The sequence below is a fragment of the Panthera leo genome, chromosome C2, assembly GCF_018350215.1.
Source record: "Panthera leo isolate Ple1 chromosome C2, P.leo_Ple1_pat1.1, whole genome shotgun sequence".
In the NCBI taxonomy this organism is placed as follows: domain Eukaryota; kingdom Metazoa; phylum Chordata; class Mammalia; order Carnivora; family Felidae; genus Panthera; species Panthera leo.
In genome coordinates this window covers 148140799-148158695 of record NC_056687.1, presented here as the reverse complement: position 1 = coordinate 148158695, position 17897 = coordinate 148140799, and the positions used below count along the sequence as shown (strand labels likewise).

Genomic DNA, 17897 nt, shown 5'->3' with positions numbered 1-17897 from the left:
CAAAAGACGCTGTTAAGAGAATGAAAAGACAAGCCACAGTCTGGAAGAAAAACTTTGACTGCAGAACACATATCTGATAAGGGACTGTATCCAAAATATACAAAAGAACTCTTGAATTCAACAATATGACAACCCAATCAAAAAGGGAGCAAAAGATCTGAACATACATTTCACCAAAGAAGATATATAGATGGCAAATAAGCATATGAAAAGATGATCAGTATCATATGTCATTAGGGAATTGCAAATTAAAACAACAATGTGATACTACACATCTATTAGAATGGCTAAAATCCAAAACACTGACAACAGTAAATGTTGGTAAGGATATGAAGCAGCAGAAAATCTTATGCATTGCTGGTGGGAACACAAAATGGTACAGCTATTTTGGAAGACAGTTTGGCAGTTTCTTGCAAAGCCAACCATGTCGTACCAAATGATCCAACAATCATTATTTACCCAAATGATTTGAAAACTTGTGTCTACACGAAAACCTGTAAGTGAATATTTATAGTAGCTTTATGCGTAATTACGTAAAATAAAGAGCAACCAAGATATCCTTCAATATGTGAATAAACAAACTGGTACAACTATACAAGGCAATGCTATTTAGGGATGAAAAGAAATGAGTTATCAAGCCATGAAAAAAACATGAAGGAAAGTTAAATGCATATCGCTAAGTGAAGAAGCCAGTGTGGAAAGGCTACATTCTGTATGATTCCAACTGTATGACATTCTAAAAAAGGCAAAACTGTAGAGAAGTAAAAAGATCAGTGGTTGCCAGGGGTTGGGGAGAGGGGAGGAGGGATGAACAGTGGAGTACAAGGGGTTTTCGGGGGAGTGAAACTTTTCTGTAGGATACTTTAATGGTGGATACATGATATTATGCATTTGGCAAAATCCATAGAACTGTACAACACACACACACACACACACACACACAACCCATTAATGTAAACCATGGACTTTTTAACTTAATAATAACAGATAGCTTTATCAGTGGTAACAACTAATATGCAACACCAATGCAAGATGTTAATAGTGGGGAAAGGGAGGAGGAGTATATAGGAACTCTCTGTATTTTCTGTTCAGTGTTTCTGCAAATCTAAAACTGCTCTACGAAATAAAGCCTATTAATTAGTTTTTGTTTTTGTTTTTAAGTTAGGGCTAAGTCTACATGGAAGGAAGTCTGGCTCAGGAAAGACTGGGAGCCAAGGGCTGGGGAGAGTGGCACCCACCCATTACTCTACTTTCTGTAGCAAAGCAAAGATCCCAGAGGACAGAGACCAGTGACGAAGGGCTGAGGCCCCTTCCAGGCATGAGCCTCCTCTGGCCCTACCAGACTCCGTCTCGCCCCCCACCCCCCCACCCCGCCTTTATTATGTTAGCCTAGTGTATTCCTAGCAACAGCCTAGGGTCCTGGGGGTGGAGAGGAGAAGCCCAAGAGATTGGGCGCCCTGTACACCGACTGTCTCAGGTAGCATCAATGCAGGGATCGGTTTGAGGTGGGGTGGGGTGCAAATGTCTGGTTCCCCGGGTGGGAGTCCCGCTCTGAGGGGACTCTCTCGTCGGCTCGGCCCCCGTGGGGGGGGGGGGGGAGGGGCCTGGCCCTGACTCGGGAATATGCTGGAAGTGGATGCCACCAAGTCGCGTAGTTCCCATTCCGCCTCTCGGTACTCGTGCGGCAGGGCTCCGTAGCAGATACCAGGACAGTGCGCTGGTCAGACGGACCTGGGCCGGACTTCTGACCATGCCACCTGCTGTGTGACTGCGGGCAGGTGACCCACCCTCCGAACCTCACTAACCCCTGTACTGCATGGGAACTACGTGTCTGCCTGGAGAGGGAAGAGGGCTGTATGTGGAGACTCACAGAATGAAGTGGGGCGAGACCTCGCCCGCCACGCGTGCAGGGAGGGTCAGGCCAGGGGCAGGTCAGGGCGCCCGGGCGAGCGCGTGCGCTCCGGCGCGGGTCCGGACCCCCCAGTGGCTGTGGGCTCCCCCGGCTTCTGCCTGGGACTTCCGTCCTTCCCCACACTTACAGCGGTCACTGCGCTCCTCACTTTTAGGGCCGCAGCGGCTCGGTCTCTTCTGGACGCCTGCACGCGCTGCCCCGACAACCGTCACCAGGGAAACCAGAAACGCTCTATGAGTGACGTCACCACGTGTCTACGGAGGCCGAGCGGGCGCCAGGAGCTGGAAAAGTGAAGAAAAGCGTAGGTGGGGCGGGTTGAAGCAGTTTGGGGGAAAGAGCGGTGGGCTGGGTGGGAAGAGGCTTCCTGTGCCTGAGACTTTAAAGTTGGCTCAGTCGTCCGATTCTGGAAGGTAGGTTTTAAAAGTTTCGTGGGCCAAGCATTCTACGCAGAGATACACAGCCCTGCAGGAGAGTTGAAAAGTGAATGGCCCACCACGAAATTTGACACGTTCACAATGTCTTTGGAAAATGCTGGGGAGGGGCACTTGGGTGGCCCAGTCGTTTAAGCGTCTGACTTAGGTTCAGGTCATGATCTCACAGTTAGTTGGTGACTTCCAGCCCCGCATCAGGCTCTGTGCTAACAGTTTGGGGAGCCTGGAGCCTGTGTCTTCGGATTTTGTGTCTCTCACTCTCTCTGCCCCTCTCCGCTCACACTCTGGTTCTCTCTTTCAAAAATAAATAAACATTAAAAAAGAAAAAAATGTGGGGGAAAATTGTATTGTGGTAGTGAAAAAAGCGGGACGCAGAATAGTAATTGCTAAATAAACTTGTGTTTTTTTCAAACACAAACAAGTCTGGGAGGAATATATAGAAATATTTTTTAAAAATGGTTATTTTTGGGTGGTGAAATTACAATGCTGTTTTTATTTTTGCACCTTTGGGCATGTTAAAAATAATGAACATGGTCTATTTTCATCGTGGAAAAACACTTGTTTTTGTTTTTTTTTAAGTCACTGCCCAATATAAGTCGCTACTATATTCAGGACTATATGCAAGTGGGAGGCAAATTTATATGAAATAAGATTCAAGGATGCTTTCTAAATATTTATTCAGGCCTTTATAATTTGAAAATCATCAGACATGTCATAGTTGCTTTTCTTGCTTTTTCTCCCCCCATGAGGCATTCACCCTCAGAGACCTGCATGGACATGTGGCACCAGACCACCTTTTGCAACATCAACCAGAAGAATATTGACAGGATATAATCCATCTATCTTTTCACGTTTTATTTGTATTCATGTTTCTGGTGTATTTTCTTCTATTCGATTTTACACATTGGTGGTAGTTTGCATATCCACCACCACAGTCAGGATATTGAACCTTCATTCACTGCAAGGATCCCTCTCTTGGGCTTTTCTAACCACACTCACATCCCTTTCCCACCTTCCAGTCCCTAAACCCTGGTAACCACTGATCTGTCTTTTCTAAAATGTTGTCATGTTATATAAATACACAGTATCTAACTTTTGGGGACTGACTTTTTTACCCAGAATAATTCTTTGGAAATTCATCCAAGTTGTTTTGTGTATCAATACTTTGTTCCTTTTTATTCTGAGTAGCTTTCTACGGTATGGATATGCCAGTTTAACCATTCACCCACTGAAAGACTTCTAGGCTGTTTCCAGTTTGGGGACATTACAAATAAAGCTGATACAAACATTCATGTACAGTTTTGTATATGAATTTTTCATGTACAGTTTGGCTAAGGAATATAAAATGGTGCGGCCTCTATAGAAAAGTTTGTCAGTTCCTCAAGAAGTTAAATGATCCAGGAATTTCACTTCTGGATATATACCCAAAATATGAAAGCAGGGACTCAAACAGATATTTGTACACCCATGTTCATAGCAGCACTATTCAGAATAACCCAAAGGTGGAAACAACCCAAATGTCCATCAACAGATGAATGGATAAACAAAATGTGGTCTATCCATACAGTGGAATATTATTCAGACATAAAAAGGAAAGAAATTCTGACACTTGCTACAGTATGGATGAACCTTGAGAACATTATGCTAACATGAAATGGACCAGGCATAAAAGAACAAATATTGTAGAATTCCATTTATTTTAGGTACCTAGAATAGGCAAATTCATAGAGACAGAAAGTAGAAGAGATGTTGGCAGGGGGGAGGGGAAGAGGGAAATGAGAGTTATTGAAGGGTATTAAGTTTCTGTTTGGGATGATGAGAAGGTTCTGAAGGCAGATGGTGGTAATAGCTGCACAGCATTGTTAGGTGTACTTAGTGTCCATGAGTTGTATACTTAAAAATTGTTAAAATGGTAAATTTTGTTATGTATATGTTACAACAAATTGTTTTTTACTTTTTTCATTTTATTTTTTATTTTTTAAAATTTACATCCAAATTAGCATACAGTGAAACAATGATTCCAGGAGTAGATTCCTTAGTGCCCCTTACCCATTTAGCCCCTCCCCCCTCCCACAACCCCTCCAGTAACCCTCAGTTTGTTCTCCATATTTAGGAGTCTCTTCTGTTTTGTCTCCCTCCCTGTGTTTATATTATTTTTGTTTCCCTTCCCTTATGTTCATCTGTTTTGTCTCTTAAAGTCCTCATATGAGTGAAGTCATATGGTTTTTGTCTTTCTCTGACTGCCTAATTTCACTTAGCATAATACCCTCCAGTTCCATGCACGTAGTTGCAAATGGCAAGATTTCATTCTTTTTGATGGCCGAGTAATATTTCACTGTATATATATATATACCACATTTTCTTTATCCATTCATCCATTGATGGACATTTGGGCTCTTTCCATACTTTGGCTATTGTTGATAGTGCTGCTATAAACATGGGGTGCATGTGTCCCTTCGAAACAGCCCACCTGTATGTATCCCATGGATAAAAGCCTAGTAGTACAATTGCTGGGTCATAGAATAGTTCTATTTTTAGTTATTTGAGGAACCTCCATACTGTTTTCCAGAGTGGCTGCACCAGCTTGCATTCCCATGTTACAACAAATTAAAAAAAAAAAAAATCAGTTGCACAGATTTCTGTGGGTCTAACCACTCTTTTTTCTAATCCCTAAAAATTAGGTCCTTCCCACAGTTCCATATAGCTCCAACTATAAAGTAGGACCTTTATCTATGCTTATTTATTTTTTAAAAGATAATCATAAGGCCACCAAATAGATTTTCCTGCACTGAAATTATATGCTTGCTCCCACAAATCAGTAAATATAGCATAAGCAGGCAGTGATCCTCTTCTTACTATGAGAAGCAAAGTTGAATTGAATATCAGAAGTACCTGGGTTTCTAACTCTCTGACATGAGTCAAGTCACAAACATCAACTTTCTTCTTGAAATAACAACAGTACTGGGGCACCTGAGTGGCTAAGCAGCTGCCTCTTAATTTTGGCTCAGGTCATGATCTCATGGTTCATGGTTTTGAGTCCCGAGTCCAGCTCCGCGTTGACGTGGAGCCTGCTTGGGATTCTCTCTTTCTCCCTCTCTGCCTGTGCTCTCTCAAAATAAATAAACTTTATAAAATAATTACAATAGTACCGTTTATTACCATGATAATCAAATAGGTCATGAATGTTCTTTGTAAACTGTGAAATACTCTTCAGGTGTATTATTACATATTTAGCTGTTTTTGCCTCAAAATGGAAGCAAGCTTTGCTGCAGCTTAAAACTAAGGCTCCATTAGGCTCTATGCATTTCAGACTTCTCCAATTATGGACTTCAGCTTTGCAGATCCAAAATCTGATTTGGTCATTATACCATAAATGTCTCTTGGGGTTGGACTTAACAGCAGTCATGGTATTAAGTGACTGACATATAAACCAGAACACTAAGCCACTAGTTTACGTTGGGGAATTGTGACCCATATCCAGGGCCCCTCCCTTCCCAGAATCAGACACCCACGAAACCAAACGAGTCATCAGAAAGATATTGTGAGCATGGATTCAAAGCAACCAGAAGCAAACTACCTTGAGATATTTTTAACACTCATCACAATCAGGAGCCTCCCCCCCCCCCCCCCATAAAAATTGTTCATTTTCTCCAGGTTCAAGATCCTTCTGGCTGGAAGGTGCTGTCTCTTCAACTCACCATGGATTTGGGCTTCCTTTGTTGGCTACCAGCCTCTCATAGACTCCCCCTAGTACACTTTTGTTTTAGCATAACACCATTTTGGCTATTCAAGTCTTAGTGTTTGTATGTATGGTGATCTCACCCATCATATGCTGATTTTATTAGGAAACTCAATGTTCTGCCAAGATTCAGTAGTCCTTGCTTCCAAGGGATCTCTCTGATGGATGAGATCTACCCTGCTCTCCTCCAAGCCTTCAACACAATGTATTGGTAATATATTTTTATATTTTACCCCACATTTCTCAATTTCACTCTTAGCTCATATCATGGTCTTTCATAAACACTTGAATGAGTCACCTGGTCTCAGTAATTATCGTTTTTTTCCTATTGCTTAGGTCCCCAATGCCTTGTGTACTTACTAGTTTTTAATTTACCACCTTCACAGTAAAGACCATTTATATGGGGGGATTTCTTCATCTTTCTTCTCATAAAGGCCAAAACAAATACTGAGAATTTTCATATATGAAGAAACCTGAGGAAGAAGCAGCTACGGAATATTGGCGGGGGAAATGGACCTCAGACCTAGGTGGGTAATGAATGTGTATATGTGTGTGGTGGAAAGTGGAAATGAAGATAAGAACAATTATTTATTGAACAGTTATTCCTTTATATACCTGCCTTCCCTTCCATCATGCAGTTTCTCCATGTGACCAGGCTCTTGAGTTCTGGGTCATGCTCTGTCACTTTTTAGTTGTATGGCCTTGGGTAAATTACAGCTTTCCTTTCCTATGTTGGTAAAGTCAGGATAATACATACTTCTGCATTTTTGTGAAGAACTAATAGAAGACTATTGAAGCATTTAATACACCGCAAAGCAGTGCACAAAAGTATTATTATAGTGGAGCATGCATTGTGTTTTCAACTCGTCATGGCAAGATGTGAGAGAAAGGAAAGTCCACCGTGGCCTAGAGAGTTCAGAGAAGCTTTCCCAAAATAGAATTTGGGTTAGGTCTTCATGGTGTGCACTTGAACTGCCTGGGACTGCGGAAAGGGAACATTCAGGAAACAGGTAAAGCATGAGCAAAGGTGTTGGGGGCGGTGGTGAGCACAGGGCTTCAGCGCTGCTGGACGAGGCAGCAGAACAGGAGCTGAAGGGCCTAGGTTTAAAGTGGTACAACAGGAGAAAAAGGACAAATCTGAGTGACGGGAGACTCTGCTTATGAAAAATTGGCAGGATTTGGTGAGTGCTTTAACAGTGATAGAACAGGAGGAAGGGAAGACATTTTTAAGAGTTTGAGCCCAGAGTGTGATAGGGGGAGGTGGAGGGTGTCACTGACAGCAATGGGTGAGCCAGGAAGGGGCACCAGTGGGGAAGACCACAAGTATGGCTGTGTGTGGGCTGAGTTTAGGTGATAGGCATGCAAGGCCTCTAGCTTTCTTCACTCTAGCTGGAAGGCACGATGGCATTTCCTCCTCACGTGGTAAAATTTTAGTCCGTGACACTTCAGAGTTACACTGGGGACAGGAAAAAGACCAAACACCATTAGAAAAAGCTCAGAATACTACAGAGAGGACCTGTTCCTGGGTTCCTCTGAGGGGACCAACTGGACACTGATCTCTAACCCAGAACCATTTATCATATCACTGCTGAATTTAGAGAAAACTTTTCTAACTTTTGTCTTGCTAAAAACAAATTATTTATTTCAAATAGGATCAAGTATATAAATAACTGACAGTTCTACTATTTGACACAAGAGAACTTTAAAATACCTTATGTTTATTCAGCTTTGTTCTGGCCTAGTAGGTATCTTACAATGGGCTGTAGGTTTACATGGGGATAGAGCCTGTATTTCAAGCTCCTGAAACTCTCCAAGTAGCATTTACTCATCTGTGAGGCAAGAGGTTTGCCCAGCATGACCAATCCCCTACTCCAAAATCCTGACTCTAGCATACAGAATCAGTGTACCTTGAAGATGTAAGTTCCAACTCTTACCACCAGATGTCACTGTTGCTCATTAGAAATAGATCAACTCCAGGGGACAGCAGGATCATAAAACCAAAACCTACTTATCCCAATTAGTTCAACATTTACTGAATACCTATATAAGCCAGGCACTAATGCCAGGTACTTTAGGTCATCGTGCCCTCAAAGAGACTAGAGGAGACACGGAAACAATCACTCATCAGCTCTCCAGTAACCTGCAACATTAAGCCAAGGAATCTCAGTGAAAAATCAACATACCATCTCTTTTAGGTAAAACATTGATTCCTCAAGGATACTTTTTCTGACTCCAACCCCAGGTTAGGTCCCCCAAGCTCGATGTTACTGCTGCAACCTATACCTAGCATTCATCATGCTTTTTGTAATCACTTAATGGCAGCCTTCTCTGCTAGACTATAAATTGAGGGCAGGGCCCATGAATCTCCTGTCCTGCTGCATTCCCAAGCTTATCATAGTAACAAGGTAATAGCAGTCATTTATGGAATATCGATGCATCAGGTGCTATGCTAGTCACCACTGCATTTAACCTTCCCAAAAATCCTAGGCCACTGATCTTGTCCCCATTTTACGGATGAGGAAACCATGGCTACTTGGCTAGTAGGTGGCAGAACCATGAATCCAGGACTGATTCAATAACACATAATACCACATGCATTTTAGCGACTGTTAAGGACTTCCATTATTTGATGCCAACCTATTTATCCAGCTAATGTATCACTCTCTTCCTTGGATGAGCAACCCCACCCAATTAGATAATGCTCAGTACCATTTCACACTTCACTCATTTGCCCTATCCTCTGGCATTGGTCTGGATCAACTTCTCTCAAGTTAGCATTTAGCTTAACAGAATCAATAATGTACTCATCTATTAGAACAATAATTTTCTGAAAATTGTTTCCAAATGTGTTCTTCTACAGAAGGCTTATCCTTCATGAAACAATTGTTAGGATTGCCTACCAGGATCTAAGGTCTACTGGAACCTGAGAAAATAGTTCCTAGTAATAGCTTTTATTTTTAAAGCACTTTTTCACAGACTCATATAATGACCTATAAGCTACATAAAACTATATAAATTAACTAGTTCAACTTCTTATTTTATACCTGAGATTGAGACAACTCAAAAAAGATTTGATCCAGGTTATACAGTCAGTGGTGAGTCAAGACCATGCTATAACCTCTTGTCTAATTTTATTAATTTACGATAACTGCTGCCACTCCAGCATTGATTTCACAAAGGCCAACTTTTGTAATACCTGTTGGCACCCACCACTTAACTGCCCAGGTTCTAGTCCCAAACCAACAATCCTCTCTAGCTATGGGACCCTGGGTTGGATATTTATACTGTTCATGCCTCAGTCTCCTCCTGTTAAATAAGAATCATAGTTCCTAACTCTTAGGGTTGTTAGGAAATCTAAATGACATTATACATGAAAAGCACTTAGAGCAGTGTGTAGCACATAATAAATGTTCAATAAATGCTAACCATTATTCCTATTTAGTAAATATTTTTTAACCACAGTTCCTACCAAAGGTATAAGACATTCTCTCTTTTCTTGGAACTTGATCCTTGTGTTACTTTGAGGAATGATTTATTGTTTCCAAACTGAAAGAAATACAAGACGACTGATGTGTTCACTTACTTTAATAACACTACATTTACCATGTTATCACCATGGAATGTAAATTCAGGTTAGACAAGAAAATTCCACAAGTGCAATAAAGCATTCTAAAGTATACCAAAGTTTGTGTATAATGTCTGACCAAACCACCTTGCTGATAAATCACTAATCACTTCGATTATAGGTAATTTGTTACATTTATGATTCTTACAAAGAAAAATAAACAAATTTCATACATTTAAAAAGTATTTTTCATTTACCTTAGAATTAGTACTTAAAACACACATTTCTATTTCAAGATGACATTTAAAAATTATTCTAATACAACAGCATAAATATAATCCTGCAATTATAAAAAAAGCTAAACTGGGACCCATACTTAAGTTATTCTCATGTTTACATATGATGCTGAAATAAATACTACTTCTAAGCAGCTGTTATCAGCTTTTTAGGTTTGGTTTAAACACACACACACACATGTTCAGTTGTGGGGAAGCATATTCCATGCGCTGCTCTGAAAGGGGTCTAAGAGCCAACCAGCCCTAAAAACTGAAGTACTCAACCAGTCTGCAAAACAGGCAGAAAAAAGTTAAACAGGATTCCTACATAACATCAAAAGCATGTGATAATCTGCAGCAACTGGGAGGACTTCAGGATTGCCAAGTTCTCTTTACAACTCATTTCATCAGAAGGCTTTAAGAAGATGCATGTTTTACCACTAACAAGTACATTTAAAAGTGACATGTTTCTTTTGTGCTAATTTGACTCTCCGGAATGACCTAGCTAACTAGTCATTAGTAATTTGGTTACCAGGCAAATTGAGCCTGCAAGAAAGGAAAACAATATTTAAATTACCATGTTATTGTCTGACCCATTCAAACCATTCATTTTCAACATAAACATATAAATTCAACATGAGATGTCTGGAGCAAGCACCACCAACAAAACCAAGACAGCTGCTCGTCTTCTAAGGTTTAGGTTTTGCCCAGAATTCCTTATACATGGAATAGCCCATACCTAAAGAAAAAGAATGCTAGTTAAGCATTTAAATATTTCCCGTGACATTAAGAAAATTGAAAACAGTTCATAAAATAACTAAAAGTAGCATCCTGCTACCATGCGATATTTACAAGGGGAACAAGACCCTAAACTGCTTACACTCCTGCTTTCTTAAACTATTTACACTTCTAAAATTCTTTTATATAGTTTCCCAGGTAGCTCGGACTATTGAAATACTTGTTTTAAAGAACAATCAATGTTTATCTTACAACTTTAAAAGGAGTCACTCTTGCTCCTTAACATCAAGTAAAGCCAATAAAAGAATGTAATACTTATATTAATAAAAATCTTTCCCACTGTCAAAAATTCAGTGAAATAGCAATCATATGTCTCTCCCAGATAATGGATCTTACTGGCAACCTATATACATATCTAGACTCCTCAGTGAAATTATAAGTTCCGTGATGCACAGAATTACCTTTTCTTTCTTTAAAATATTAGTAAGATATATTACAGACAGTAAAAATAGGTCAATACTGGAACTATTTTTATTAATCCAATTTTTATGTGAAAATAAATATAAGTGACATTTACAAACTACTTCAAAGTCAGCTACAAGCTGCCTTGTTTTATTTACAAAGAAATCTATTAATGGGAATTATAAACTTGAAAATTTCCTGTAGGAACCTACCAAGAGTCATTGCTCCCACAACAAAGCCTTGGGCTGCCACGCGCATGTGGATCAGATGAACAGACATTTTAGTATTTCCCCTGCTCTTCAATTTATATAGTCCATACGCAACGATTGCTGCAAACCCTGCCATTCCTGTAAAACCAATCGTCACAAGCATGTCATGCAAGGGGGCAGGGAACCAAAATGACTTTACTGTCAATCAATGTACTTTTGACTATTTTTATAAGGATGCTTTATGAGATCATTAATTAACATACAAATTGAGTTTTTAATTTTCCCCCCTCAAAACCAAAACTCCTTAATTGGCAGCAAAATAGTAGCAGATTCAGACAGTTAAGATCATCTTCAAAATGTGGGCTGTGGAGCCAGTAGATGCTTTAAGAGTGTCAAGGGAACTTTTACTTTCAGTCCTATTTCCCTTCCTGAAGGGAATCAGTTAATATAGCAGAGACTGTAATAAATCATAACTGTGAGTATAAGAGGTTTTTTTGAGTCTTGTGAGTCTTTAGCAAATCACTGGACTGAGGGTGATCTTCAGGTCCCCCAAAACAGTCGTTGAAATAAGAAAAGAGTCAATAAAAGAAGTCTGAATACACACAGAAGAACTTTTTATAGAGAGTTCTATCAAGCCAGTCTTACATATTTCAACAACATATGAAAAAAATATATGAAAATAAATGCTTTCAGGATATGCTTGATGAACTGACCACATTTCTACTGCGCTAAAGCTTACAACAGACTGATTATTAGAACATCACAAGCTTACCGATGGGAACAAACGGTGCCTCCCTAGCTTTTCGGATAAGTTTAGATCCCTGATCTTCATCATATGAAGAAAGAGAAACATCTGTGCTGGTTGACATAGTGACTGAAGAATCTGAAAGAGAGTTTCCAGAGGTTCTGCAATTAAAAGGATCTAGAACACTGAATGGCTGGATGTACTTAAAATACTTAGTTTCCACATAAAAACCTAGTGTGTATCCACATGAAGTTTAAGAAGGATTTTTTAGAAACTGTATTTTTAACTCATAGCTACCTTTAGGGAGGGCTGTAGTTATTCCCACCTACTGTTTTGATGTTTATCCAACACAACCAATTCCTTTTTAGCACCACGTCACTGATAACAGTGAAAACTTTTTTTTAACTGAAATAACTTTTGTCAATTAAAATAGTAGCTATTAATTTTCTGGCTATTTTCACCCTTAATCAACTTCAACTTAACAACTTCACTCAAACCAAACCAATACTCCTTACTGCTTCTTCAAAACGTTGAATATCCTACTAAGCACTTCTAAGTGTAATTTTCACTGCTTTCAACTGAGACTGACTTACTGACTCCAACATGCTACCTGGTTCAGTTCTCACCTCTGAATAGTTTCCAACCTATTACAGTAATCTCTATTATTGATGGTGGCTGTTTTGGGAAAAAATGACAGTCTGAATAACCAAAATTTCTACTTTAGCTCATTATTAAGGACAAAGCTTTTATTTTATTTTTTGTTTTTTTTTTTTTTTTTTTTTTTTTTAGGACAAAGCTTTTATTTTAAATACAACTGCTAGAAATGCCTCTTTTTAAGCATAATTTATGTTCAATTGAACATAATATAGCCTTTTAGTTTTCTACTTAGGGTTATCATTTCTACCATCACTGCAGCAAATGAATAACTGCAGTGGCCAAAAACTGAATGGCCCCCAGGGCTGTTCTTAATTCATCTTTTTTTTAATGTTTATTTATTTTGAGAGAGTGAGCGAGCGAGGAGGGGCAGAGACTGAAGGAGAGAGAATCCCAAGCAGGCTTCATGTTGTCAGTGCAGGGCCCAATGCAGGGCTCGAACTCACAAACTGTGAGATCATAACCTGAGCTGAAACCAAGAGTCTGATGACTAATGGAATGAGCCACCCAGGACCCCCTTAATTCATCTTCTTAATGAATGAATATCTCCTAAGCTTCAGTTCTACTTCCCTTTCCATACCTTACATTTCCTGGGCCTCCCTCTTAAAAATTTCTACCTTCTTTTATATTACCCCTGTAAGTGGTACCAAAAAAGGCAAGATACTAACCTGATCATTATATGGATAGGGGAGGGGGGCAGGAAAAAAAAGATTCACTTCCATTACCACAGAGACCAAAGACTCCATTCTCCCTTTTTCAGTCATATCCCTTTACACAGGAAGCTATTTAGTAGGTGTTTCATCACAATGAGAAAGTAACAAATTCAGTTTCACCTTAGTCACAGTATATACTTCCTTCTTCACTGAACTGATTTAAATTGCCTGTAAACTTTACCCAAGATAAAATAAGGGAGTCAAACATAGTATGCAAGTCTCTGATTAGTGTCATTTACAGTAAAGTCAAAAGTCAACTGCCCATCCCACTACCCATATAACATCTCACCTTCATTTCTGGGTTTTTCAAGTGCACCATACTCCCTTCAGTAATAACTCTCACTCAACACTTTGCTATTCCAGGGGGTGTAAAGAGTAGGTAAGACCCTCAAAGAAAATCCAACTCTAGAGGGGGGCGTAGTGCTTAGTTTGAAAAGTGAAATCATCTTTCTAAACCCTCATCCCCATTGGGAAGAGTCCAATTCTGTCATCTGACAGAGAAGAAAACCTTAATCTAGAGTTGTGCAGCATCACACTGCTAAATAGGAGGAAACTCAGATTAGAACTAGACTTTCTCTTCTTTTTTTGTACTCCATCACCTGCTAATTGAATAAATCCCTACTTACTGAGCTTTTATTATATACAAGGTTCAACAAGCTCTAAGTTCAGGACGCTCACTGTATATGTGAAGAGTTAAAACAAACACTGAAATAATTAATGGTTAAAAATTAGATTTTTTTTTTTTAAGGGACACGAAAGAGCATGATTACTTGCCAAGAGCATAACAGAGACAATGAGAAATGAATTTAGAGTGTGGTATCTTTTAAATAAAGTAGGTTTGGGAACTTTCAGAGAAATATTTGAAACTGGCCTTCAAGAAACTACATAAATGGACTAGATGGAGAGATTAAACATTATATTTTAGTCCAGTATACGCTTATTTGTTGCTTTCAAAACTAACTATAAGCTTCTGAAAGGCCTAACAGCTCATCACAGATCTTCCTTCCACCTTTCTTGCCAACGGAATCCCACATTATAACCATATTAAATTTCTTAAAGATGTTCTCTATACCTCAGTGTCTCTGCACAAGCTGATTTCTCTAACACTTTTCCTTCCTTTCCATCTCCTTCAGATATTTTTCCTAGCTAACTCCTCCCATTTTTCGAGTTCTAATCTTTAAAAAAAAAAAAGTTTATTTATTTTGAGAGAGAGAAAGAATGAGCCAGGGAGGGACAGAGAGAGAATCCCAAGCAGGCTCCATGCTGTCAATGCAGAGCCGATGTGGGGGCTCAGTTCCACAAAACATGAGATCACAACCTGAGCTGAAATCAAGAATCAGATGCTCAACCGAGCCACCCAGGCTCCCCTCGGGTTCTTATCTTAACTGATGGCCACTGGAAGTCTTCGACTTTCCGAGTTTATGATAATTGCTTCGGTTATGCAGTCCTATAGGACCTCATGCTTTCTCTATAAAAACTTTCTCGGAAGTATCTGCTTCTCTTGCTAGAATCCTTGAAGTCCTGCCCTGCTTATATCTATCTTCACTGCCTCACACACTTGCACATAGTAAGCATACCACAAAATATTTGTTGAATAAATTTAAAAGTAATATACTGCAACAATTAAAGTTATTCTCGGGTATATTTTATTTAGGAATATTTAGTGAAAGCAGTAACAATTATACACATTTGTAGAGTTTAATTGGTCAGTAAGAAAAACGCCAAACTGTATGTACCCAGGTGCTTATTTAATTCTTATATTAAAGAAATGATAACATGAGTGGGGCTCGGTTCCCTGCAACCACAGGAACCTATTCTATAAAACTATTCTATAACACAATCCACTTTTAAAAACTAGCATCTTCTTTTGCAGATACATTCATTTTTTTCCATTTGCCTTATTTATTCCTAAACTAAGAAGTCATTTGGGAATTATCTCTAAAAGCAAGAAAGTCAGTAATCTTTCTTCTAATCTCTCACATCTGGATCACTATAATTGTTCAACAGGTCAATGGAGCAAAAGTTTTCTGTCTCCCTCTTTCAGGAGAGAGGGGATGGCAGTCTCTCTCCTGTACATAAAAGAAGAAAATCCATTGATCTCCATTCCTCACCTATGATGGAAGGTCATAGACGGGTAGGACATTTGATCTGGTTTTCAGAAAGTAATCCCTAGGGTAAGAATACGGGTATGGGGGAATAATTTGGTCACTATTTGCTTTAAGTGACTAATAACCTGTCTTTGATCAAGAACACCTTGTGTGCACATCTGAGGATAATATAAAGAGGAATATTAAAAACTCAACACTTATACCAGATTTATTGTACTATACTTCATATTACATTTTTAGATCATCTTATACATTCTAATATACTACATATTCATAACACTCCTTGCATGTAAGATTTTGATAATTCTCTTCCTAATTTTCATCTGAAAGTTTCCCAAATATTTATGATTTACAGCACATAAATTGAAAATGGCTAACTTTTAAAGTATCAGGATCAATAACTATGGGTGATATAATTTGAGAATAACCACCGAGATGATTAATCCATGCCAAAAGCCTAGCTTTACAGACAGAAGAAGGGTTATGAAGGGTTATATGAACTGCTCAACACCAAGAATACATCTCTGGCAGGGTAAAATTAGAACCCAGATCTCCTGATACACAGTCCAGAGTTCTTCTGATTGACAATATATTGACAAAGCATCAATCTTATGATGCTGGTAATATAATCTGAAAAATATTAAAATCCATTCCCTAACAAAAGCTTGCATTTCTTTCTTTGAATTGTAAAAATATGCAAGTCATGCATAAAATTAAATGGAACTTCCTTCCCCAGTGACTTGACTCTTCCAACAATTTGAACTGTGCTTTGAATAGATTTTTTTTTTCACTAGCACCACTTCTAGATTTTCCTTTATTTTAATTTTCTCATCTGCCCATAGCAATGAACCCAGATCTGTCAAAAAAGCTGAACAGGTACAAAAAGAGCCATTGATGACCAGATAGTCAAAGTCAGTTCGAAAACACTACTGTCTAAACTTACTAAGATACTACCAAAGACCTTTCCAAATGCATGGGAACCTAGAAAAGACATCAGGGAGATGATGTAACAGACTGAAGGATCTTCACAGCCCGTCATTTGGTCACAGGAACTATTAACAAGGGCTTCAAATTTTGATTTTTCATCGGTCACCTGTCAGCTCGTTTAAAATGGCTGCAAAGGTCCCACCCTGGAGATTCTGATTTATTGAGTCAGGGGCAGGGCCCAAGGAATCTGCATTTTAAGAAGCCCTCTTCAAGCGATTGTGGGGCACAAGGAAGTAAGAGATTCCCTGGTATACAAGACTCAAACATGTTTGTCCTGCTAGGGCCTGGTACCACTTCAATCTGTCTGAACTTTTCAATCTAAACCGGTCATACTCGAAAGTGCCTGGGTACTTCCCGAAGCACAGATTCTTGCGGTGGGGATTACCCCATACAGGGAAACAGCTGCTGCCCACACCGGTACTAACAAGAGAAAGGAGACTAACACCGCCGAATCATTTCAGCGGCTCCCAATTCTAAACCCGCGCTGTTTTCTAATCTCTAACCGCCAGGCTTAACTTTCAGGAAGAAATTTAAATGCCTTCACAGATGTTTATACAGGGCCTGAGGCCTTCTTACCTCCCTAGGGTAAGAGAGGATCGCCAACGGTGGGAGGAAATACGGGGTCGTAAAGAAGGGTAAGGTCGTGTGGTTTTACGCTCTCAACCTTTAGAACCTCCTCCCCTGTCTCTTCCCGTGACCTTGTCGGGACTCTGCGGGCCGGAGCGCTCGCCCTCCCAGTCCCTCCTCACCACCTCGCGGGCCCACTCTCCAGAAGGCTCCCTGCTCCAGCTACCGGCTCCCTGAGGTCGGCCCCAGGCCTTTCCATGGGTCTCTCACTACTGTCTCTCCCCGAGTCTTCCCTCTCGGCCACGATTCACTCCACAAGCTTTGGTTTCATCCTCTCGTTGGCTCCGTATCCCCTCACCCGTCAGGCTTTGTCTCGGGACCCCCAACTTCCCCTGAACCACGAGGTCGGGCCTGAGACCCTCCAAGTACACCTCGTCCCGTTCAACCTGGGCATCGCCCCTTCCTCCCAGCCCCGCGGCCCCCAACACTCCCAAGGCGCTCTCGGCCCAGCCAAGCGCTGCACCACTTCTTCCCTCCCCACGTTCAGCAGTCCTCCGCTCCCAAGACTCCCTCAAGCTTCACTTGCCTGCAATGACTGGAACTCTTAAACTTCAGTCGGTTGTCAAGCTCCAACCGGTTTCAGGCTCTCGCCCACGCCCGCTGTAAAGCCGGCTTCTCTTTGTCCCGCCCACACCTGATCCTAACCAATCAGAAACCAGCGGCCGGCAAGCGAGGGTCCCGGTAGGGGCGTGCGCGTGCGCGGTGGGTGGGGCAGGTCCCGGATTGGCTGGG

General features: G+C 40.3%; 2 protein-coding genes across 9 annotated transcripts in view; both read right to left on the bottom strand.

Annotated features, from left to right (window-relative positions):
- The window catches only part of CCDC13 (coiled-coil domain containing 13), a 54411-nt gene extending 52229 nt beyond the window's left edge, over window positions 1-2182 (bottom strand). For 3 of the 8 annotated variants that reach the window (XM_042955464.1, XM_042955465.1, XM_042955469.1), the window contains exon 1: window positions 2040-2179. The gene's annotated coding sequence lies outside the window, so the exon portion shown is untranslated. The other 5 variants (XM_042955473.1, XM_042955467.1, XM_042955466.1 and 2 more) reach the window with 3 other exon arrangements.
- A 7469-nt stretch (window positions 2183-9651) lies between these two features.
- On the bottom strand, window positions 9652-17806 carry HIGD1A (HIG1 hypoxia inducible domain family member 1A). The gene is made up of 4 exons (XM_042903219.1): window positions 17692-17806; window positions 12104-12214; window positions 11335-11469; window positions 9652-10661 (listed from the first exon to the last, which is right to left on the bottom strand). The coding sequence occupies exons 2-4, from the start codon at window positions 12198-12200 to the stop codon at window positions 10612-10614; spliced, it is 282 nt and encodes a 93-aa protein (XP_042759153.1). The 5' UTR covers window positions 12201-12214; window positions 17692-17806; the 3' UTR covers window positions 9652-10611.
- Window positions 17807-17897: the final 91 nt, after the last annotated feature.

Coding starts and splice junctions, on each gene's coding strand:
- HIGD1A (XM_042903219.1), bottom strand. CDS start 12,200: ATGTCAACCAGCACAGATGTTTCTCTTTCTTCATATGATGAAGATCAG. Junction 11,470..12,103: donor GGCACCGTTTGTTCCCATCG/GTAAGCTTGTGA, acceptor TTGGTTTTACAG/GAATGGCAGGGTTTGCAGCA. Junction 10,662..11,334: donor TGTGGGAGCAATGACTCTTG/GTAGGTTCCTAC, acceptor CTTTTTCTTTAG/GTATGGGCTATTCCATGTAT.